This window comes from Aquarana catesbeiana, linkage group LG13, assembly GCF_042186555.1.
Source record: "Aquarana catesbeiana isolate 2022-GZ linkage group LG13, ASM4218655v1, whole genome shotgun sequence".
Classification (NCBI taxonomy): Eukaryota; Metazoa; Chordata; class Amphibia; order Anura; family Ranidae; genus Aquarana; species Aquarana catesbeiana.
The window spans coordinates 196905520-196931137 of record NC_133336.1 but is presented as its reverse complement, the minus strand read 5'-3'; the positions used below and the strand labels follow the sequence as shown (position 1 = coordinate 196931137).

The 25618-nt window shown below is 42.2% G+C and overlaps 1 protein-coding gene across 1 annotated transcript in view; it reads left to right on the top strand.

Moving 5' to 3' along the window:
• IQGAP3 (IQ motif containing GTPase activating protein 3) overlaps positions 1-4857 on the top strand; it is a 49834-nt gene extending 44977 nt beyond the window's left edge. Inside the window, 4 exon segments of the mRNA XM_073610237.1 lie at positions 713-879; positions 1611-1712; positions 2395-2503; positions 4073-4857. Coding sequence (XP_073466338.1) covers positions 713-879; positions 1611-1712; positions 2395-2503; positions 4073-4186 — 492 coding nt within the window. The 3' untranslated portion in view covers positions 4187-4857.
• The last annotated feature ends 20761 nt before the right edge of the window (positions 4858-25618 follow it).

Here is a 25618-nt window from a genome sequence, read left to right as displayed (position 1 = left end):
GGATATGTTTTAGCAGAAACAAAATAGTTTTTTTTTTTTCTTTTTTTTTCGTTTTTTTTTTTTTTCAATCTTTTTATCGTTTAGTGAAAAATAAAAAATAACCCAGTGGTATTCGAATACCACCAAAATAAAGCTCTATTTGTGGTAAAAAATAATATAAATTTCATTTGGGTACAGTATTTCATGACCACGCAATCACCTGTTAAAGTAGCGCAGTGCTGAATAGCAAAAAAAAAAATGACCTGGTCATGAAGGGGGTAAAAACCTTACGGAGGTCAAGTGGTTAACCACTTGTCGACCAGGCTTTTTCTTTTTTACATTCCTTGTAATAGGAATAAAAGTGATAAAAAAAATAAAAATAAATTGCTTAAAAAAATAAATAAAAATGATTTACTTTCAGCCTGGACCGGAAGTGACGTCATGCCGTCACTGTGGTCTTCCAAGGTGAAAATCGATCAAAGAGTATCTACTCTTTGATCGCCTATGGGAGCAGCCGACCACACTGTCGGATCGTTTCTCGGCTTACTGGCGGAAACAATAATCCCGAGAAACACCAGAAAGTGGTTTTAAAGGTCTTCTTTAGCATGTTGCTTTTTTTTTTTTTCCCCCAAGTTGACTGAGTCATTTTCAGTAGCGTGCAACTGACGCAATCATCAAAAACTACAGGAAGGATTTTATGGCCAATCTTTTCTCTGGTTCTCTTCCCGTTCAGGACATCCGGAACCAGAGGCGGTACCGCCAGCACCGGAAGGCCGAGCTGGTGAAACTCCGGCAGACGATGCAGAGGCTGCACTGCAAGACGGCGTTCCACGAGGAGCAGATCGACTTCTACAACCAGTATATCAAGACCTGCCTGGACAACCTCGCCGCCAACCACAAGTAAGTCTACGAAAGCAAAGTCCTTAAAGACATGGATGAGCGAGTTTGGGGTGGAGGAACTTGACTGGCCTGCACAGAGTCCTGACCTTAACCTGATAGAACACCTCTGGGATGAATTAGAGCAGAGACTGAGCCAGACCTTCTTGTCCAACATCAGTGCCTGACCTCACAAATGCTCTTCTGGAAGAATGGTCAAACATTCCCATAGACACACTCCTAAACCTTGTGGACGGCCTTCCCAGAAGAGTTGAAGCTGTTATAGCTGCAAAGGGTGGGCCAACTCAATATTGAACCCTACGGACTGAGATGCCAGTAAAGTTCATGTGCGTGTAAAGGCAGGCGTCCCAATACTTTTGGTAATCTAGTGCGTGCTCATTATGTGAGAATGGAGGCAAAATTAAACACTGGCTTCTCTTCTCTCTACGTCAAATGTCAATCAGGGCAATACCATATTTTGGCCACTAGAGGGAGCTGATGATCAACGCTTCATCATGGCTCCATCTAGTGGACATAGTGCGGTATTTTTCTGAATCACTCTATTCTGTTTTGAGTGAAGGACATTCAACCAACCCAGAGAGAAAGTAGCAGAATATCATTCATGTTTTTTTTTTTTTTTTTTTTATTTTTCACACAGAACGAATGTACATTGTTTCACAGGACAAATAGCTCTAAACATATTTGTGGGGGTGCTTTTTATATGATCTGACTGTAATGTTCTTTCTTCTTCTAAGAGCCACAGGGAAGAACAAGAAGCAAAACACTTTGAGTTACAGCGCAGCCAGGCTACACGAGAAAGGCGTACTGCTAGAGATTGAGGACCTTCCCTTCAGCCAGTGAGTTTTTTTTTCCTTTTTTATAATAAAAATATAGGTATCTCCTTTAAAAAAAAAAAAAAAGTGTATGTGTGTGTAATAAAATAAAAAAATAAATAAATAAATAAAAAAAATAATAAATATATATATATATTATACATTAATATTTATTTTTTTCTCTAATATTTATATATAAAAAAAAAAATAATATATTTTTTTTTTTTTTTTTTTTTTTTTATTAAAATTATATTTACATATTAAAAATATCTATATATAGCTATCACCTTTTGTTGCCTCAGTGCTGATCACCTGCAGCCTCTTTGCAGCCACATGGCGTTTCCCGGGGCCGGGCGTCCTGATGGTAACAACAGCAGACCTAGCCTGTGTTATAAAAACGGTCACCGTTGGAAGTTGGTGTGAAACTGTGACAACGCAAAAGCACATTTGGAGACGGGAACAGAGCGTTGTCACCTTATGAAAGGAAATCCCTGGACAAGGACCTTCATAGCTGGATCGCCAGGGATTTCTTTTTTTCTTCCGGTTATTTAAAAAAATAAAAAATAAAAAAAAGGTTTTCAAATCTTAAAAAAGCTTGTAAGATTGTAGCGATTTAGGTTTAGGAAGATTATAGGGGTTCTATTACCCAGAATCCTCTGCAGGACCCCGCCCTTGTTTCATGTACGGCGGCTTTTGTTTTTTTTAGATTCCGGAATGTCATCTTCGAGATCGCCCCTTCAGAAGAGGCGGGGAAGTTTCAAGTGAAGACGAAATTCCTCGGGGTGGATATGGAGAAGTTTCAGCTCAACTATCAGGTTAGTGGTGCCGCCACTAGGGGGAGCAATCAGAGGAAATGCTTTGGAAGGAAGCCTTTCATCATAGAGGGATGTGATCTGACGGGGATGACTTGTTTTTTTGAAGATGCAAGTTATGGAGACATCAGTGTCGTCCTTTCTTTACTACTTGGGGAGGATAAAGCATGCACCTATTAGGCCTCCTGAGGCTTTTTAATGAGTAGTGATTTACTAAAGCTTGAAGTTGCTTATATATTGTCTTTCCTAGGCTTAGATTTCATAGGTCTGCTGCAGGCAGGAGGAAGCATTTCCTCAGTCTCCTTTCACGGTCTGTGATCACTCTATTGGTGACAACAGTGGCCTGCTTGCCTGCTTAATGTGTGCTAAAACAGCCTTCAGAATCCCACGTGACAACCCCGGAGCCCCATTGGGTGATGAGGACAGAGCGTTGTCACCCTTTACCCAGAAGTTCCTGAGCAAGGGACCCTCATGGGCAGGATCACCAGGGTCTTCATAATAAGAGAGCTGCAGATTTCAAAATATTGGAAATGACGTTTGTCAATTTATTTGGCATGCTAAAGCTTTTAGAGGATTTTAGAGCTTGGGTTACCATATGTGAGACGGCAGTTGACCTGAATTTATTAGTACAGGGGGTGGATGAGGTCAGGGGTCCATCACACTTCATTTCTTTTTTTTTGTGTCCAGTTTTGTCTTTATAGTTTTTTTTGTTTTTTTTTTTTTTTTTTTTTTTTTTTTTGTTTTTTGGGGGTATTTTTTTTTCCAGGTTTTTGGTGTTTTTTTGTTTTTTGTTTTTTTTTTAATTTTATGGGTGGTTTTCTGTTTTCATTTTTTAATTTTATTTTGTTTGTCGCTTCTTTTATTTATTTGTTTTGAATTTATTGTTGCTTGTTTTGTTTTTGTTTTTTTGTTTTGTTTTTAGGGTTTTTTATTTATTTATTTTTTCCTTTTTTTTGGGTTGTTTTATGGTTTATTTTATTTTTATTTTTTTGTATTCGTTTTGCTCGTAGTTTTAGGTTTTTTTTTTTTTTTTTTTTAAGTTTTTTTTTTTACAAAGGGTGGATGAGGTCAGGGGTCCTTCACACTTTTACTCTTATTTTTTTTTTTTTTTTTTAATTTTTTGTTTTGTTTTTTGGGTTTTTTTTTTTTTTCAGTTTTTTTATTTTATGGGTGTTTTTTGTTATGTATATTTCTTTATTTTGTGTGTTGCTTTTTTTAATTGTTTTTAGATTTTTTTTCTTGCTTGTTTTGTTATTTTTTTGCTTTTAGGGTTTTTAATTATTGTTTTTTTTTCCTGTTTTTTGGGTTGTTTCAATGTTTTTGTTTTATTTTATTATTTTTTTTAAAGGTTTTACTTTTTTTTTTTGGGGGGGGGGGGGGGTATTTTTTAGTATGGTTTTTTTTCTGTTCTGTTTTTATTTTTTTTTTGTAGTTTGTGTTGCTTTTTTTAGTTTTTGTTTTTTATATTTTCTTTTTCGTTTTTTTTGTTTTGTGTTTTTTTTTTTTTTTTTTTCTTGAATGTGTTTTTGTTTCCACCCCAAAAATGTTCACGCTTACATTTTCCCTCCCTAGGACCTTCTCCAGCTGCAGTACGAAGGCGTAGCCGTTATGAAGATGTTCGACAAAGCAAAGGTCAACGTCAACCTGCTTATCTTCCTGCTGAACAAAAAGTTCTTCCGACATTGACGACCTTATTTTAGCGCCCCCCACAGGGCCCCCTGTATTGGGGGAGGCGTCGCCTCCAGCTGCTCTGTACTGTACACACGGCTATGCATGCACTCGCTGGCTGACGACCGCCCTCTAGTGGGAAAATAGCAAACTGCGGTTATCGTATCATCCGGCTTTTCTAACCTTCCAATGATGTTGCTGCAAAATACAGAAAAGCCAACGCTGCTCTATATATATTTGATTTAAAACACTACGACTGGCTTTTGTTTTATTTTTATTTTTTTGAGATTGCTGTCTGCATCTCTCACTCTCACAAGAAGACTTTTTGGTCTTGGCTGGTTTTTGTTCTGATTTTTAACATTTATGTCTATGGGGAACATTGATCTCGAAGTCTCAGTTTCTGATGCAATCAATCCACAGACATGCGATCACGTCTAAAGAGAGCGGAAAAAGTCTTTCCATTATGCAAATATGTAATTCAGTGAAGGCCTTAAGTATTGCTTCTTTATAGCAATTTGTATAATTTAAATTATTTGTGTTTTTGATGTGCTTCCAGCTGTCAGTTTGTCTGTCTCAGCCGATGTATCTGTTACTGTTGAGTGATCATGTCTGTGTCTGTCTTTTATTTATCAGCACTTGAAGTCTTTTTGATACCGCCACTATTAAATAAAACTATATTCTCTAAAGGACCCACTTTGTTGTCTAGCGCTGGTTCTGATGTCCGGGTGTACCTAAAGCAGTGGTGCCCAGGCACTATGGTGTGCCATCTTGGCTGGTCAGGGGGTGCTGCGCTGTGTCTGCTATTTTTTGCTGTTGAGCGATCAGCCGGCTGTCAGCAGCATGGTAAGGCACGGGGGGGGCGGCATTCAGGGCGGCCCCATCATTCAGAAGGGGGGGCGGCGTTCAGGGCGGCCCCATCATTCAGAAGGGGGTGGCGGCATTCAGGGCGGCCCCATCATTCAGAAGGGGGGGGGGCGGCGTTCAGGGTGGCCCCATCATTCAGAAGGGGGGGGCGGCGTTCAGGGCGGCCCCATCATTCAGAAGGGGGGGGGCGGCATTCAGGGCGGCCCCATCATTCAGAAGGGGGGGCGGCCCCATCATTCAGAAGGGGGGGCGGCCCCATCATTCAGAAGGGGGGGGGTGGCATTCAGGGCGGCCCCATCATTCAGAAGGGGGGGGCGGCGTTCAGGGCGGCCCCATCATTCAGAAGGGGGGGGCGGCATTCAGGGCGGCCCCATCATTCAGAAGGGGGGGCGGCATTCAGGGCGGCCCCATCATTCAGAAGGGGGGGCGGCATTCAGGGCGGCCCCATCATTCAGAAGGGGGGGCGGCATTCAGGGCGGCCCCATCATTCAGAAGGGGGGGGCGGCATTCAGGGCGGCCCCATCATTCAGAAGGGGGGGGCGGCCCCATCATTCAGAAGGGGGGGGGGCGGCATTCAGGGCGGCCCCATCATTCAGAAGGGGGGGCGGCATTCAGGGCGGCCCCATCATTCAGAAGGGGGGGGCGGCCCCATCATTCAGAAGGGGGGGGGCGGCATTCAGGGCGGCCCCATCATTCATAAGGGGGGTGCGGCATTCAGGGCGGCCCCATCATTCAGAAGGGGAGGGGGTGGCATTCAGGGCGGCCACATCATTCAGAAGGGGGGGGTGAAGGTCTGCGGCTGTTTAGCCTGCTTTTACTTAATGCCCACTGAAGATTGGACGGTAGGACTCACTTGAGAAATAGGGGGGCTTTAGGACCCTGGTATGTGTGTCTGAAGAAGGGAGGCAACTAAGGAAACTAATGAGAAATGGGGGTGTGGACTGACGGCTTCAATATGAATGCAGGAGGGGGGGTGCAAATTCTGTTGCAAAAAGGTTGGGGGGGGGGACGACCTTGATGTGAAAGGGAACAGGTGGGTACTTAGATGTGAAAGAGGGGAAAGGTGCTAAGGACTCCTACTGTGTGTAGAAGAGAGAAGGGGGCTGAGGGGCCTTCTGTGAAAGGAGGGAGGGGTGAGGATTTTGATGTGGGGGAGGGGTGAGAACTCTGATGTGAAGGAGGGGGGGTGAGGACTCTGATGTGGGGGAGGGGTAAGGACTCTTATGTGAAGGGGGGAGGACTCTGATGTGGGGGAGGGGCGAGGACTCTGATGTGAAGGGGGGGCGAGGACTCTGATGTGGGGGAGGGGTAAGGACTCTGATGCGAAGGGGGGAGGGGGGTGAGGACTCTGATGTGGGGGAGGGGCGAGGACTCTGATGTGAAGGGGGGGGCGAGGACTCTGATGTGAAGGAGGGGGTGAGGACTCTGATGTGGGGGAGGGGCGAGGACTCTGATGTGAAGGGGGGGCGAGGACTCTGATGTGAAGGAGGGGGGTGAGGACTCTGATGTGGGGGAGGGGTAAGGACTCTGATGCGAAGGGGGTGAGGACTCTGATGTGGGGGAGGGGCGAGGACTCTGATGTGAAGGGGGGGCGAGGACTCTGATGTGAAGGGGGGGTGAGGACTCTGATGTGAAGGAGGGGGTGAGGACTCTGATGTGGGGGAGGGGTAAGGACTCTGATGCGAAGGGGGGAGGGGGTGAGGACTCTGATGTGGGGGAGGGGCGAGGACTCTGATGTGAAGGGGGGGCGAGGACTCTGATGTGAAGGAGGGGGGTGAGGACTCTGATGTGGGGGAGGGGTAAGGACTCTGATGCGAAGGGGGGGTGAGGACTCTGATGTGAAGGGGGGGTGAGGACTCTGATGTGAAGGGGGGGTGAGGACTCTGATGTAAAGGAGGGGGGGTGAGGACTCTGATGTAAAGGAGGGGGGGTGAGGACTCTGATGTAAAGGAGGGGGGGTGAGGACTCTGATGTAAAGGAGGGGGGTGAGGACTCTGATGTGAAGGGGGGGTGAGGACTCTGATGTGAAGGAGGAGGGGGTGAGGACTCTGATGTGAAGGGGGGGTGAGGACTCTGATGTGAAGGAGGAGGGGGTGAGGACTCTGATGTGGGGGAGGGGTAAGGACTCTGATGTGAAGGGGGGAGGGGGTGAGGACTCTGATGTGAAGGGGGGAGGGGGTGAGGACTCTGATGTGGAGGGGGTGAGGACTCTGATGTGAAGGGGGGAGGGGGTGAGGACTCTGATGTGAAGGGGGGAGGGGGTGAGGACTCTGATGTGAAGGAGGGGGGCGATGACTCTGATGTGAAGGGGGGAGGGGGTGAGGACTCTGATGTGAAGGAGGGGGGCGAGGACTCTGATGTGAAGGAGGGGGCGAGGACTCTGATGTGGGGGAGGGGGGCGAGGACCCTGATTTGGAAGGGGAGGATATTTCAGTCCACTGCAGTCTCCCCTCCCTCAGTGATCACTCAGACTGTACAATGTAACTTTGAAGCAAGTCACAAGGTATGAGTCTCCAGCTGGGACTGATCTGTGTCAAAGATTTGTGAACACCGGGATTTACCACGAGTGTGTGATCTGTCCAGGAAAATGACTATCACCAGCCAAAGGGGGGGGGGGGGGGATCTGTTGGCTCCCCCAGGAGAAATCAATTAAACAACACTAAATAAAGTGTCACCCCTGCAAGCCGATCCCTTCATCACTTATCAGGGGGCCTAATGCTGACTCTGATGCCTGAACAGAGAAGGTGCCGTAATTGTGGAGAGAACGTGTTTGTGCAATTCTTCCCCAATGTCTGATCTGTACACCCCCCCCCCCCCCCATAGATCCCCATTATAGAGAATTATAGGAGACGGTCAGAGACGGGAAAGTTGCTACAGAACAATGTTAAAGATTGCTGTCATTTCAGCCGATCAGTCTTGCAGTTGTACCGGCTCCTCCCCTGGACTGAAACGGCTTCCTCTGATCTCACCATGTGCATTAGAAGCTGCAGCAAGTCAGAGCCCCGCCTCATTTTCTGTCTGGACAACTCCCAGCATCATCTAGTCCCGTCCTCCCCAGCAGGGGCTGCCTGTAACACAGAGAAAAAGGGGGCAGCTGCCCCTTGAACCCCTCACTGCCTGAAAATTGTTGATACGTGGTTGTAGGAGGGCCAAAGAAAATGTTTTCCCCCCGGTGTCCAATCGATATTAAAGACGGCCCTGCTCCCCAGCCTGACTGTCCCTAGCCCCGCCCCTTTCATTCGATTTTTTTTTTTTTTTTTTAAATCACGAAAACTCAGCATCAAACATGGGTGTTACTTATGTAAATACAGCCGGCCTGGGAAACGCCCACTCCTCCAGGATGACACCCGCCCATCAAGAGGTTTTTTGATATTTGCATAACTCCTCCCACTGCTTGCATCAGAGCTTGTAGCTCCTTGGGGGCAGGACAGAGGCAGGGTGCTGTGATGTCATCGGGGAGCAATGTACAGAATAGGTCGGCCACCTGTCCAGGATTTACCCGGACAGTCCGGGTTTCAGGCGGACCGAAACCCGGACTCTCCTTGGGGCACACAAAGGTGTCCCAGGCCACTAAAGTGTTTGGGTTTGGCTTGGAAAAAAAAAGGTGGCAACCCTGCTAGCCCCTCCCACCAGCCAGCCCCTCCCACCAGCATTGCATAGAGAAGCACAGAGACCCAGTGCTTTAGTTAAAATAAAAATTAAAAAATGCCATTAGCATGTTGAAGAATTGGGGGGGGGGGAACCAGGGAAGGTAAAAGTCATAATAAAAGTAGATTAAAATTCAAGGCAAGATAAAGTATAGGTGGGTGATAGACACGTGCAATTAGTTTTGTTACGAATTCGTATTTTCGACAAATTCATTAATTCGGAAACATCCAAATAAAACGAAAACCCGTTTAACAAATTTTTCCGAATATTCGTAAATTCGAATATTTGATAATTCGTAAATCCGAAAATTCAAAAATTTTAAATAACTATTAAATTCTAGGTATAAACAAATGGAATAAATCGAATTAATAACATTTCTTATTATTATTGTTATTTATTATTATTAATTTGTTACGTTCCATTCGTTTACATACGGCATTCGTTATTTTGGATAATTCATAACTTTGGATAAATTCGTATTCGTTACGTTAACCAATAGCCAAATTTGAAAGGAAATTCCAATACCTATAATTTAATAGTTAATTATTATTAGTTATTATTTAGAATTTTCGGATTTTCGTTCTTTCGAATTTTCAGATTTTTCCTTCAGATTTTCCAATTTCCATAAGAAAATTTGAAAGAACGAAAATTCCAAATAATTAACTAATAACTATTAAATTATAATTTATTTAGAATTTTTGGATTTTCGTTCTTTCAAATTTTTGGATTTTATTATGAAAATTCGAAAGAACGAAAATTCTAAATAATAACCAACTAATAACTATTAAATTATAATTTAATAGTTAATTATTATTAGTTATTATTTTGAATTTTCAGATTTTCGTTCTTTCAAATTTTCGGATTTTCTTATGAAAATTGGAAAATGCGAAAGAACGATAATCCGAAAATTCTAAATAATAACCAACTATTAACTATTACATTATACTATATACTATAATTTAACAGTTAATTATTATTAGTTATTATTTTGGATTTTCGTTCTTTCAAATTTTCAAAATTGGAAAATACGAAAATTTGAAAGAACAAAAATCCGAACATTCTAAATAATAACTAATAAATTATAATTTAATAGTTAATTATTTTTAGTTACTATTTAGAATTTTCGGATTTTCATTATTTCAAATTTTTGGATTTACTTACGAAAAGTGGAAAATACAAGAAAAATATGAAAATTTGGAAGAACGGAAATCCGAAAATTCGAAATAACTAACTAATAATAATTATTAGTTAGTTATTTAGAATTTTTGGATTTTCGTTCTTTCAAATTTTCGGATTTTCTTACGAAAATTGGAAAATACGAAAGACAAATCTGAAAATCCGAAAATTTGAAAGAACAAAATCCGAACATTCTAAATAATAACTAACTAAGGACTATTAAATTATAATTTAATAGTTAATTATTTATTTTGGATTTTCGGATTTGCTTACGAAAATTGGAAAATATGAAAGAAAAATACAAAAATTCGAAAGAACAAAAATCCGAAAATTCTAAATAATAGCTACTAACTATTAATAATTAACTATTAAAATTATAAATTAATAGTTCTTAGTTATTATTTAGAATTTTCGGATTTTTGTTCTTTCAAATTTTCCGATTTTCTTACGAAGATTGGAAAATACGAAAGAAAAAATACGAAAATTCGAAAGAACGGAAATCCGAAAATTCTAAATAATAACTAACTAGTAATAATTATTAGTTAGTTATTATTTAGAATTTTCGGATTTTCGTTCTTTCAAATTTTCGGATTTTCTTAGGAAAATTGGAAAATACGAAAGAAAAATATGAAAATCCGAAAATTTGAAAGAACAAAAATCCGAACATTCTAAATAATTAACTAATGACTATTAAATTATAAATTTAATAGTTAATTATTATTAGTTATTATTTTGGATTTTCGGATTTGCTTACGAAAACTGGAAAATACGAAAGAAAAAATACGAAAATTCGAAAGAACGGAAATCCGAAAATTCTAAATAATAACTAAAAAAAATTATTAGTTATTATTTCAAATTTTCTGATTTTCGTTCTTTCAAATTTTCGGATTTTCTTACGAAAATTGGAAAATAGGAAAGAAAAATACAAAAATCCGAAAATTTGAAAGAACAAAAATCCGAACATTCTAAATAATAACTAATGACTATTAAATTATAATTTACTAGTTAATTATTATTAGTTATTATTTCGGATTTTCTTACGAAAATTGGAAAATACGAAAGAAAAATAAGAAAATTTGAAAGAACGAAAATTCTAAATAATAGCTAACTAATAACTATTAATAATTAACTATTCAAATTCTAATTTAATAGTTATTATTTAGAATTTTTGTTCTTTCAAATTTTTGGAATTTCTTATGAAAATTGGAAAATACTAAAGAAAAATACGAAAATTCTAAAGAACGAAAATTTAAAAGAACGAAAATTCTAAATAATAACTAATAAATTCTAATTTAATAGTTAATTATTATTAGTTAGTTATTTTCGAATTTTCGTATTTTCGTTCTTTCAAATTTTCGGATTTTCTTACGAAAATTGGAAAATCCGAAAGAAAAATCAGAAAATTCTAAATAATAACTAACTAATAATAATTAACTATTAAATTATAATTTATTAGTTAGTTATTATTTAGAATTTTCGTTCTTTTAAATTTTTGTTCCAATAATTAACTATTTAATTATAATTTAATAGTTATTATACCAGATTTTGGAATGCATGAATTGCGATCATAACAAATGACCCGAAAAACGAAAAAAAAAAAGAACAAATGATAGGAAAACGAACAAATTTTTCTAGTTGGGTGGGTGTTCGATTGCTTGTATACCACGTGTGATGCTGAGCCTCCATGATTGAGAGAACTGAGACCCACAGACAGTGAAGGCGGGGCTCTGTCGGACTTGCTGAAGCTTCTCATGCACATGGTGAGAAGCTCACAGTGTGCGGTGAAATCGGAGGAAGCCGCTTTGGTCCAGGAGAGGAGCCGGTACAACTGTGCAAAGAAGGAAGGAAAGGCCGGAGTTACGCTTTAATATGATGGCAGAACGAGCCGGGCAGCCCCGGGGGATCACAAACCGCAACCACGATCGCCCGCCGCTGTGGCCGGGGGCCCGGCGCGGCAACGGCTTGTTTGGCTTCTGGTGTGCCAGCACCGTCCCTCACACACTTTCTGCCTATTCATGGTTCTTAAAATAAGCTCATTGTTCTGCCAGGGGGGCAGAGACTGTGGCCCCATTGATAACCTCCCCGGTGTACACAGCCACTTCCTTCTCCGGACCTTCTCTCAATGCACTTTGTTCTCTAAGACACACAAAGTGAAACAGAACCTTTTTTTTTTTTTCCATTCCAAAAACTCCTACTGTGCATATAAGGTCTAAAAATATCCCCGCGCTATAAATAGCCTGAGGTCTAGACACGGCTCCCGCCTCACTTCCTAATATACTTTTTTTTTTTTATTTCTTCGGATGACGTCCCGGCTTGCAAGAAATGAATCCACCGCACGGTGGTGGAGGACTCCAGAAAATAAGGAGACGCCAAGGCCACCGGGATTTGGGTATTTAAAGTAGAAGTTAACTCTAATGGGCCAATTGCCATTTGTGCAATAAAATACTTTTTCTTTCCTTTCTTCTCCCTTTGTTGCTGATCTCCTGTGGACTCTTTGCAGCCACTTCCTTGTCTATGGGCACTCCAGTGATGGCTGTGTGGCATTTTCCCTGGGGCGGGTTTTCCTGATGGTGACAAATAGTGGACCAAGCCCTTGGTTGGAGTGGCCCACCTGCATAACAGTGTAAATTTGCTGTCCCCTCAAAATAACTCAACACACAGCCATTAATGTCTAAACCGCTGGCAACAAAAGTGAGTACACCCCTAAGTGAAAATTGGGCCCAATTAGCCATTTTCCCTCCCCGGTGTCATGTGACTCGTTAGTGTTACAAGGTCTCCGGTGTGAATGGGGAGCAGGTGTGTTAAATTTGGTGTTATCGCTCTCACTCTCTCATACTGGTCACTGGAAGTTCAACATGGAACCTCATGGCAAAGAACTCTCTGAGGATCTGAAAAAGAGAATTGTTGCTCTACATAAAGATGGCGAACCTTGGCACCCCAGATGTTTTGGAACTACATTTCCCATGGTGCTCTTGCACTCTGCAGTGTAGTTGAGCATCATGGGAAATGTAGTTCCAAAACATCTAGGGTGCCAAGGTTCGCCATCACTGGTCTAGGCTATAAGAAGTTTGCCAAGACCCTGAAACTGAGCTTGCAGTGGCCAAGACCATACAGCGGTTTAACAGGACAGGTTCCACTCCGAACAGGCCTCGCCATGGTCCACCAAAGAACTTGAGTGCACGTGCTCAGCGTCATATCCAGAGGTTGTCTTTGGGAAATAGACGTATGAGTGCTGCCAGTATTGCTGCAGAGGTTGAAGGGGTGGGGGGTCAGCCTGTCAGTGCTCAGACCATACACAGCACACTGCATCAAATTGGTCTTCATGGCTGTCGTCTCAGAAGGAAGCCTCTTCTAAAGATGATGCACAAGAAAGCCTGCAAACAGTTTGCTGAAGACAAGAAGACTAAGGACATGGATTACTGGAACCATGTCCTGTAGTCTGATGAGACCAAAATAAACTCATTTGATTCAGATGGTGACAAGTGTGTGTGGCGGCAACCAGGTGAGGAGTACAAAGACAAGTGTGTCTTGTCTACAGTCAATCATGGTGGTGGGAGTGTCATGGTCTGGGGCTGCATGAGTGCTGCCGGCACTGGGGAGCTACAGATCATTGAGGGAACCATGAATGCCAACATGTACTGTGACATACTGAAGCCGAGCATGATCCCCTCCCTTCAGAGACTGGGCCACAGGGCAGTATTCCAACATGATAACGACCCCAAACACACCTCCAAGACGACCACTGGCTTGCTAAAGATGCTGAGGGTAAGACCACTTTCACACTGAAGACCGCCCCACGCTAGCAGTAAAGCATCACTTGTTCTAGCGGCGCTTTACTGTCGATGTTCAGGCGGGAGCGGGGTGTTTTTAACCCCAAAGGAGGGGTTAACCAGGGGTTAAAAGCGCTGCTGCCGAAGCGCTTTGCATTCCCATAACGCATCCACATCACTATAACCCTTCCTCATCTTCATAACCCCTTCTCTCCATCACCTTCCTCATCTTCATAACATCTCCTCATCTCCAAACCTTCCTCATTTCCATAACTCCTCATCTACATAACCCTTCTCAATTCCATAACCCCTACTTGTGCACAGGCAGACAGTACGGGACATTATCACCACATATGATTTCTGGCAGGATCAACAGCTATTTTTTGCCAAACTCAATGGATGACATACAAGTAAGAATCGAATCTTGATTAAACCATCAAAGTACAGGTTTAATGTTCATAGGGCTGAACCAAACTTAAAGGAAATTTGAAGAGCCGATTGGCCTTATTGCAGTTGGATACAGCCAAGACTTTCAGGCGCCCTAGAAAAGAACAACCAGCTCCGGAGACAAAATTGAGGACGTGTCATTCTGGGATGCTCTGAAATTCACCTCTAAAATGTCTATGGAAATGTTTTCAATATGCCGGATGGGGTCAACGAAGAGCTGCGTGGCTTTTGCTCCAAGGCCTGCTTTACTTGGCCTTGACCTCAGGAAAAAAAAATATTTTTAGAAATGCAAAAAAAATCTAAATTTTCTTCCACCCCTCAATAAAAGGATAAAATTAATTCAGCTGCCAGTCGACAGTGGAATATTAGTGGTTATGTAAATCCTCGGGTGTGCGGCTTATTTCACCCTATGATTACAGCATTGCTGTGAAGGTAACTAGAACATGATGGCTGGCAGACTAATACGTTTTGACATTTGGTCAGGTTTACGGTGAAGGGCAGCTTGGCTGAAAGGACTGCAGGCAAGCACAATATGTCTCCCATCTCCACTGTAACCACCATTGGCCACCAAAGCCACCAAAGGTTTTAAGGGATGTGCAAAGAGAAAACCACAAGTGGGTGACCTGCAAGGAACACATTCTTGGTTTCACCCTAGGCTTCTTTTTCTGCTTTTCTCAGGCCACAGTAAAGAAAGTAGTTTCACTACTATGTTAGGGAAACCAGACACAGTCCATAACAACTAGGAACAAAGACTGAAGTTCAAACAAAGATTTATGCATTAAACATGGGCAGCCATATTTGCTCTTTATAAATACAGACTCTCCTTCCTTAGTGGAGCTGCACAGCAATTGGGCCTAGTTCAGGACATACAGGGTATATACATAGCTGGAAACTTATGACCCCTCTGAGGACCCCATGAGTACCCTGGAAAGATGAGATTCTGCAGAGGGTAATACCAACATTGTAGTGTGAATTAGGTGCCAAAATCTACATTTTTTATAAAGGCGTGGATTATTAGAGATAGACCTGTGGGGGCGTTTGAATTACAGTAATATGGGCTATAAAACAAACACAGTCTCACCTATCAGGCACGATAGCACCAAAATGTAGTAATAACCATGAAAATGTGACAGTACGCAAGTAACACACTGGCATTTGGTATACACTCTGGAAATCATATTACTATTTAGGTAACAAACCCATGGAAAGTGTGAAAATATATGGGAAAAAATGGGCAATTGTGAAATTATAAGGGCAACAATTGGGCTATCATGACAATATGTGAGCAACAAACGAGCAATGGTGGCAATATAAAGGCAATGAAAAAGCGATGGTGGTAATATGTGAGCAACAAACAGGCAATCGTGACAATATATAGGGAAAAAATGGTCAACTTAGAAAATATGAGGGCAACCGTGACAATATGCGAGCAACAAATGAGCAAAGGTGGCAATATATAGGCAACAAACAAACAATGGTGATAATATGTGACCAACAAACAGGCAATTGTAACAATATATGGTAAAAAATTGGCAATTTTGAAAATATGAGGGCAACAATTGGGCTATCATGACAATATATGAGAAATAAATGAGCAATGGTAGCAATATATAGACAACAAGAAAGCAATGGTGGTAATATGTGAGCAACTAAAAGGCAACTGTGACCATACATGGCAACAAACGGGCAAAATTGACAATATCTGGCTAATAAATGGGCAACAGTGGCATTACATGACGAACAAACAGGTAATGGCAGAAATGCAATGGCAAGAAATGGTCAACTGTAGCAGTACAGTGGCAACAGGCAATAGTGACAATGCACCATATAGGGCAATTATGACAAAAGTGCAACGAACGTGCAAGCTTGACAACTGATTACATGAGAAATGAATGGACAATGGTGGCATTACATGGGCAATTGTGAAAATATATGAGCACGGGCAACAAGTGGGCGATCACCACAATATATGGGCAAAAAACAAACAATGGTGGCAAAGTATATGGACAACAAAAGGGTAATAGTGGCAATATATGATCAACAACCAGGCAATTGTGACAATACCTGGTGTCAGGGAGCTCCTGCAACAAGTGCTAATTCCCGTGCAACAAGTGTTCATCTTCATGTGCATGTGCAGGGTCGTGAGAATAGAAGCCTAACCAGACTGGCAAGGACAAGATGGCGTCCGGCTCCTGGCAGCCCATTTAAACCCAAAGTCTGCCTAGCCTCATTGCTGGATTGTTTTCAGCTCTAGCTCCTGAATCCTCAATTCCTGAAAGTCTGCCTCCTTGTTCCTGACCCGGCTAAATCTGACACCTCTCTTATATCACCCCTGCCTGTTTTGTCTGCTGCGCACTTGTGCTACCAACCACGGCTTGGACTTCTGACCGCAATTTCACCTTCTGACTTGGTATCCTGCTGCCAGCATGTTACTGACCCCTGCCTGTTCCTAAACTTGAACTTGATCCTGACCCTGCACCTGTTTGCCTGGTTGATGTTGAACATAGCATGTGACCTGACTCCATACCGCTGCTGTAAGGACTGTGTTTCCTAGCTCAGGTTTACCACTCCAGCTTCCTGGCACCTGCCCCCTTCCACTGCCCTGTCTCCGCTATCAGGGGTGCTTGGACAGGAATCCCACAAGAGGCCACCCTCGTCATCTCGGGCTCCACAGTCAAGTATGTGACACATTGCAACAAACGGCCAATAAAAGGTGGCAAACGGGCCATCATTATAATATGATGGCAACAAACAGGAGATGGTAGCATTATAAGGGCAACAGATCGGCAACGGAGGCAATACTTGGGCAGTAAACAGGCAATGGTGACATTATATGGAAAACAGAGGCAATACCCAAGACAATACATGGCCAACAAACAGGCAACGGAGGCAATACATGTGCAACAAATGGGCTACTGTGACAAAAAAGAACATGCCGTTTTGACACAAAAAACTGACAACAGCTGTATTGCAAGGGAAACAGACGGGCAATGGTGGCAATACATGGGCAACAAACAGGCATTGGGGGAATATTGGATAGCAATCAGGCAATGGTGACATTACATGAACAATAGAGACAATACATAGGCAATAAACAGGCAATGGTGGCTATACATGGCAGCAAAGGGGCAGTGGTGGTGGTTCATTGGCAATATGGCAAAATATGAGCAACAAACAGGCAAACGTGACAGTATGCAGCCAATAAAAGTGTAATATTGGCATTACATAAGGAACAACACAGGCAATGGTGGAAATATAATGACAACAAAGTAGCACTAATTACAATATGGTGGCAAAGCAAATAGGTGATGGTGGCAATATGTGGCCTACAAACAGGCAATGGAGGCAATACAAGTGCAACAAATAGGCAGCTGTGACAAAAAAAATGCAACATGCAATCTTGACAATACAAAGGCAAAAAACTGAAAGCAGCTACATTACAAGGGCAACAAACTGGCATTACAAGGGCAACACAAAGCAGGAAATCGCCCCGGGACTTTAAATGAGGTGAATGCGTTTAGCCAACAATTGAGTAAATGCAGTCTCAAAATGTATTAAAATAATCATGCAAACATAAACATGAATCATAGCCAAGCCACTGAAATGATACATACAGTAGAAAATGTCATTACACGTATCAAGGTATAAAATGTATATTGCAGAGTACACGTGCATAAAAAGTATCCCAACGCGTTTTGCAAGACCATGCTCGCTTCGTCAGGGGTAGATGCGTGTGTAGTAAATCTGTAGGGGGTATCAACACAGACATGGTATCATGACAATTAGTCAAGAGGGTCCAAAAACGCATGGCCCTATACTCACCGAAGGCTGGATCAGACTAACAATTGCTTGATACCCAGAGGCCCAACAGAGCACAAACGGGGGGGCAGACATGGCCGGGATGGGGGAATGTGTCACCAAAGATCTCCCAGCATCCATTAATAATGTCAACTGAAAACATAAATGCATATGTATTAATAAGTGCTGCCATACCAGCATAGAAGTAAAGTAGTATATGATAAGAGTATGTATATGCATGAACCAAACTGGTTCAATAATGGTATGAGCTAGGAATCTAGGGGACAATGGAGAGAAAAAAATAAAATAAAAATATATATATAGAAATAAAATAGAACAAAAACAATGTGATAAAGTGTGTGTCCCGTATAACATTTATCCAAGTCCATTGTATATGTCAGCTGAGATAAAAATATATGTATATCAGTTAGCACTATACCAACAGAGTAACCATGGAGTATGCAATGTAATGAAAAAAATATGTACAATATATATATATAAACACATATGAACCAATGTTGTTCAAAGCTAGATGGACTTGGAAACTCGGAGACAGTGAAGTGAATGAGATGAATGTGTAATGGTGTGTACATGAATGAACCATGAGAGTGAATATAATGATGTATGAGACAATGTATATGGCAGACCGTGCTAAAATTAAGTGCTCAAATGTGAAGGGAGTGAATGGACGATTAACATCCATCAAGGAGTGTGGACTCACCTTGAATGAAGTAAACTGCTGCATGCCCTGTTTGGACGGGTGGGGCCACCTACACATCGGCGCCATGCGACCACGCGGTTGCGGCGTCAGCTCGCTATTGCGTGGAATGTCAGCATGTGCAACTCGGGGGCGTCTGCGCAGGCGCGCCCCCCATTTGGCGGTGAGCGTTATCCACGTTCGCTTGCCTTGTCACACACACATGGCGTTGGAGGCGGAGCTCACTGGGCCCTCTGGGGATATAAATTTAGGGCTAGTCGTGGCTGGGATCTGTTTTGTCACTTTCTGTTTCCTGTTTCCCTCACATGCAGCAGTTTACTTCATTCAAGGTGAGTCCACACTCCTTGATGGATGTTAATCATCTCCTGGTTCATTCATGTACACACCATTACACATTCATCTCATTCATTTCACTGTCTCCGAGTTTCCAAGTCCATCTAGCTTTGAACAACATTGGTTCATATGTGTTTATATATACAGTGGGGACGGAAAGTATTCAGACCCCCTTACATTTTTGACTCTTTGTTATATTGCAGCCATTTGCTAAAATCATTTAAGTTTATTTTTTTTCCTCATTAATGTACACACAGCACCCCATATTGACAGAAAAACACAGAATTGTTGACATTTTTGCAGATTTATTAAAAAAGAAAAACTGAAATATCACATGGTCCTAAGTATTCAGACCCTTTGCTCAGTATTTAGTAGAAGCACCCTTTTGATCTAATACAGCCATGAGTCTTTTTGGGAAAGATGCAACAAGTTTTTCACATCTGGATTTGGGGATCCTCTGCCATTCCTCCTTGCAGATCCTCTCCAGTTCTGTCAGGTTGGATGGTAAACGTTGGTGGACGGCCATTTTTAGGTCTCTCCAGAAATGCTCAATTGGGTTTAAGTCAGGGCTCTGGCTGGGCCATTCAAGAACAGTCATGGAGTTGTTGTGAAGCCACTCCTTCGTTATTTTAGCTGTGTGCTTAGGGTCATTGTCTTGTTGGAAGGTAAACCTTCGTCCCAGTCTGAGGTCCTGAGCACTCTGGAGAAGGTTTTCATCCAGGATATCCCTGTACTTGGCCGCATTTATCTTTCCCTCGATTGCAACTAGTCGTCCTGTCCCTGCAGCTGAAAAATACCCCCACAGCATGATGCTGCCACCACCATGCTTCACTGTTGGGACTATATTGGACAGGTGATGAGCACTGCCTGGTTTTCTTCACACATACCGCTTAGAATTAAGGCCAAAAGGTTCTATCTTGGTCTCATCAGACCAGAGAATCTTATTTCTCACCATCTTGGAGTCCTTCAGGTGTTTTTTTAGCAAACTCCATGCAGGCTTTCATGTGTCTTGCACTGAGGAGAGGCTTCCGTCGGGCCACTCTGCCATAAAGCCCTGACTGGTGGAGGGCTGCAGTGATGGTTGACTTTCTACAACTTCCTCCCATCTCCCGACTGCATCTCTGGAGCTCAGCCACAGTGATCTTTGGGTTCTTCTTTACCTCTCTCACCAAGGCTCTTCCCCCCCGTTAGCTCAGTTTGGCCGGACAGCCAGCTCTAGGAAGGGTTCTGGATGTCCCAAATGTCTTCCATTTAAGGATTATGGAGGCCACTGTGCTCTTAGGAACCTTAAGTGCAGCAGACATTTTTTGTAACCTTGGCCAGATCTGTGCCTTACCACAATTCTGTCTCTGAGCTCTTCAGGCAGTTCCTTTGACCTCATGATTCTCATTTGCTCTGACATGCACTGTGAGCTGTAAGGTCTTATATAGACAGGTGTGTGGCTTTCCTAATAAAGTCCAATCAGTATAATCAAACACAGCTGGACTCAAATGAAGGTGTAGAACCATCTCACGGATGATCAGAAGAAATGGACAGCACCTGAGTTAAATATATGAGTGTCACAGCAAAGGGTCTGAATACTTAGGACCATGTGATATTTCAGTTTTTCTTTTTTAATAAATCTGCAAAAATGTCAACAATTCTGTGTTTTTCTGTCAACATGGGGTGCTGTGTGTACATTAATGAGGAAAAAATGAACTTAAATGTTTTTAGCAAATATATAACATTTGTTATATCAATATAACAAAAAGTGAAAAATGTAAGGGGGTCTGAATACTTTCTGTCCCCACTGTATATACATATTTTTTTCATTACATTGCATACTCCATGGTTACTCTGTTGGTATAGTACTAACTGATATACATATATTTTTAATCTCAGCTGACATATACAATGGACTTGGATACATGTTATACAGGACACACACTTTATCACATTGTTTTTGTTCTATTTTATTTCTATATATATATATTTTATTAGGCTGATCCAGCCTTCGGTGAGTATAGGGCCATGCGTTTTTGGACCCTCTTGACTAATTGTCATGATACCATGTCTGATACTTACTTAGTTCATTATACCCCCTACAGATTTACTACACACGCATCTACCCCTGACGAAGCGAGCATGGTCTTGCAAAACGCGTTGGGATACTTTTTATGCATGTGTACACTGCAATTTACATTTTATACCTTGATACTTGTAATGACATTTTCTATTGTATGTATCATTTCAGTGGCTTGGCTATGGTTCATGTTTATGTTTGCATGACTATTTTAATACATTTTGAGACTGCATTTACTCTGTCAATTGTTGGCTAAACGTATTCACCTCATTTAAAGTCCCGGGGCGATTTCCTGTTTTGTGTTGCATATATTGGGATGGAGGTGGTTTGCCGGTGACACCAGACCTTTTCATTTTTTGTCTATTCCACTTAATAATGATGTAACGATATAATTCTTCAATAGAACAATCGCTTCCATGAAAGAATCTCATCTTTCAGAAATTGATTGAATATACTCCTGCTCTTAGCATGGAATCCTTTCTATCTTTCTGGTTCAGTTTACATTCACAACTACTTACCAGTCTGGTGCACAAGGACACCGTAAACACTTTTTTTTTTTCATAGAAAGTGCTGTTGTTCTACTAAAATTGCATTGAGTTTATAACAATGAGACGATTCAAGAAACAATTCTTTGAAGACAAATTGAAAGCACAACCATCAATGTGTTATTTCCTTGCTACAAACACTCATGAGCACCACGTTGCTTTAAAAAATATAAAAATAGCCCTTGGTTTGTTGAATGATCAGCCACCATCACCTCTGAGCTCCACATCAGCAACTCTTCTTCTGACCGTCTGCCCACAATGTTCATTTTCTCTTCCCCATTCTCATTCTCAGAAAGTACCCGGACGCACGGAACTCAACTGTACTTAAAACGAAATTATAATAATACAAAAGAGTCTTCCTGTTTCTGCAGTACTGAGATCTCCTCATAAAAATGAACCTTTATCTCTCCTTATATATTCACAAAACTCCAGTCCTCCAAAAGGGACTTGTGATAAGGTCCCTTTAATGCATATCCAAACCCATGAGCAAAAATGAAAAATCTGCAGCCTGATGGTCCATAGATGTGGTGACTGCAGGTCAGAAAGTTGCCAACTGTAGGCCAAATGCACCAGCCAATGAATTTTGAATGATCTTAGATAGTAGGCACCCACTAGCCTATACTCATAACAGTCTTCTACTGTAGGTCAATGTTTCTCAACCTTGGTTCTTAAGTACCCTCAAAAGGTCATGTTTTGGGACTTTCTCTTAGATAAAATAGTTGTCATAAATATCAAATCACTGACATTGATTTAAAGGTGAATAAAATCCTGAGAACATGACCTGAGACTTGAGACTGGGAATCACCATTACAGGGTGTCCTGGAAGCCCCATTCCTTAAGATAATTTAATTAAGTGCATATCATCTTTAGCTAATTTGCTGATGGGGATTTGCTTGGTGATTTACCCACTTACTGGTACCACCCATTAGTCAGTGAGACCATCTATCTATAACCCTAGGAAACTTGGGGTGCCACTCCAGACAACTATCCTTCAACTCTGGTGATTCCTACTCAAGGGTGCAGGTGGCTAAGGAGCCTGTCCATAGGCTTTGTAACATACACTGGAAAGGGAGAATACGGAAAATTGTTATCAAATACTGTAATTTTCCTTTCCTGGCCTATCCTCACGTCCGCACACAATGGGTTAATGCCTTATCTGGCGCCCACACGACCACTTTTTCCTGAATAAAAGACAGCCCCCTCCCCCACTGACGTGTTCGATAATCTAGCCTGGGACAGGCCACTTGGGAGGGAGTCCTGTGCTGACGTGAGGATAGGCCAGGAAAGGAAAATTACGGTAAGTATTTGATAACAACTTTCCATACTCCTGGCCATACCTCACATCAGCACACAATGGGATTTAACTAGCTGAATAAATGGGTGGGAGAGAACACATGAAAAGAAACATTGACAATCGCAGAAAAGCTGCCAAAGACAAAAAATATTTTTTATGTCTCGTCCCAAACTTTGCAGAACTTGCCGACTGCATGCCTAGCTTGTAAAGTTGAATGAAGGGCTAGCCATCTCTCACATACTCTTCACTGACATCCTGGCATAACTGCCCCAAAGGCTGCCACCTCTCAGTTCGAAGGAGCTTGCCCCTGTTCCTGAGCAAAAAGGCATGACAATCTAATCACTCAGGTGAACCAATAGAAGATGAGTCAAGAACCTGACAGCGAAATGAAGGGAAATGAAAAGGATTGTCCACTTTCCTCATGTCTTTGATCCTTGCATGTACACTGTTAGCAACTTGTGTAAGGACCTGAAGTCTTCCTGCTGTATACTCAGTAACTCCATATAAATGCTTGGAGGGACTGCCTCCATTTTTTCCTGGAAACTGGATACCACTTGGAAATGGACGTAGTATCACTAAAAAAAGACACAAAAGGGATCTTTGCAGGAAAGTGCTGCAACCTCCAACATCCTTCTGTCTGAAGCAACTGCTGTCAGAGGAACCAGTTTTACCACTAGGGACCATAATGGAAATGAAGCTATTGAAGCAAAGGATGCTTGTATGAGCACTTTCAGAACCAAGCCTAGGTCCCATGAAGAGAACAAGAATTTCCTTGGTGGTCGTATATGGATTACGGCCTGCATGAAGCATTTATTCAATGGAGTTGTATGCCAGGCCAACCTCAAGCGCCGATTATAAAAATGTCTGGTACATTGAGGTACATTTTCTAGCACCTCCTATCACCTCCTTTTCTCCCCCACACTGGTGGTTTTGGTGTTGACCCTTTACCATGGTCTCCTACCCTCACCCCTGGTTGACCACCCACTTCCACTCCACCCTCTAGTTCACCCCCCCATTCCCATTCCCTCATCATTGCACCCACATTGTTGTTTTTCACATTTCCCCAATCTGCTAGTTTTCTCAACACACATTTTTTCACATCAGGTAAGCCTGGGAGTGCTGGTCTGCCATGTTCGCTGTCTGTGTTGGTTGCCGCCATTGTACGCGCCCTCTCGGCTCCCGTCACTGACCTGGGGCTGGCCTGCTGACCTTGACGTCTCGTGTCTCGGTGTTCTTGCCTAGTAAGTCTATATGCCCTACCCAGGCTTTGGGTGGAATGTTACCCATATTCCCCCAACTTGGTTACTGAGTATCTACACATTTTTCATTACAGACAATGCACATTTTTCTCCTGAAGAGCGGTTTTAAGCCATGAAACGCGTTGAGCTTATTGATGTTGTGAACCATGTATACACCCATTATGATATGCAAGTTTTTACAAATCTACCTATTAAGGACTTAAGAACTATTGACCATGCAGTTGTTATTTCTTGAATGTTTTTACATTGCTTGAACACTGGTGGATCCCTTAAATTTTACCATTATTGTATATGAATACAAACATGTTATTACCAGTTTTTGCTACTATAGATTTTGGCGCCCAGTTACGGGTGCTTCTTCATGTATGTGCAATTCTATGTTGGTTAAATATGTTTCTATGCAATATTAAACAATTTCTATTTTCCACCATCTTGTTCTTTTTGTCACCAGGAGCTTCATATAAAGTCCCACCTTTTTTGGTACACTTTGCTGCCTCGGCCGCTTTAGTGTATATTTCACCTTAGATGTTAGGGATGGAGGCACATGGCTTTACCCAGCCATATTAGCCTCATTTAAAGTCCCAATTTCCCCAATTCCCCCCTTTTTATTCATGGTCTTGTAGTCTTTGCCAAGGTCTGAACCACCTCGGATGAGCCTCCCTGCACCTCTAGTCCAGTCTATTCAATAGCCAGGCTATTAAGAGTCTCACTGGATTGGGGTCCTACCATTAATGTTGGCATAAAAGATCTTGTTTTGACCAGAAACAGGATTGGTGGTGCTGAATGACAACCAAGGCTTCTTCGGCAGGTGGAAAGCACCTGTATGGCATAAACGTGTTCTGTCCAAATCTTCATAATCAAGGACACTGAAGGAAGACAAACACCAAACGGAAAAAAAACGATGGCATTGTGAATCCACCTTCTATCACTTCACCTTTGTACATTGTTACAAATACCAGAAGCTGTGTGTTGAGAGGACTCTCTATGAGAACTACTGCTGGAATGTACCATAGAGCCAATACTAGTTGAGATACTTATTGTTGGAAAATAATTTGCCTAACTGATCCGTTAGTGGATCCTGCTTTCCCGGTAAGTAGACTGCCTTTAACTGCCTGTAAGCAGCTCTCCATCCAAGCAAAAAGTTTATGTTACGAAAAGTAACAGGAAAAGACAGACACTTGGTGCCCCCTTGGTGGGCAACGTAAGCTACTGCTGTCTTGTTGTCAATCATCAACTTTACTCGGGCCCCTTGGAGAAAGATCCTAAAAAGCTTGCAATGCTAGAAAAAACTGCCTTACATTTAAGTCAGTCAGAGCATCTGCATTCCACTAGGCTCCAATGGCCTTGCAGTTGTCTCTTCAGACTGGAGGCAGACTGGCACCCGATGTCAGAATTATTCCATCTCCTGGGCTGAGAGGCACACCACAAAAGAGGCACACTGGTGTCTAAAACTCTAGTTCTGCTAATTTGCGCAGACACAAAGACTTTCTGATTCTATTGACAGAGGAAGGCAAATTGAAAAGCCCCCCCATGTGC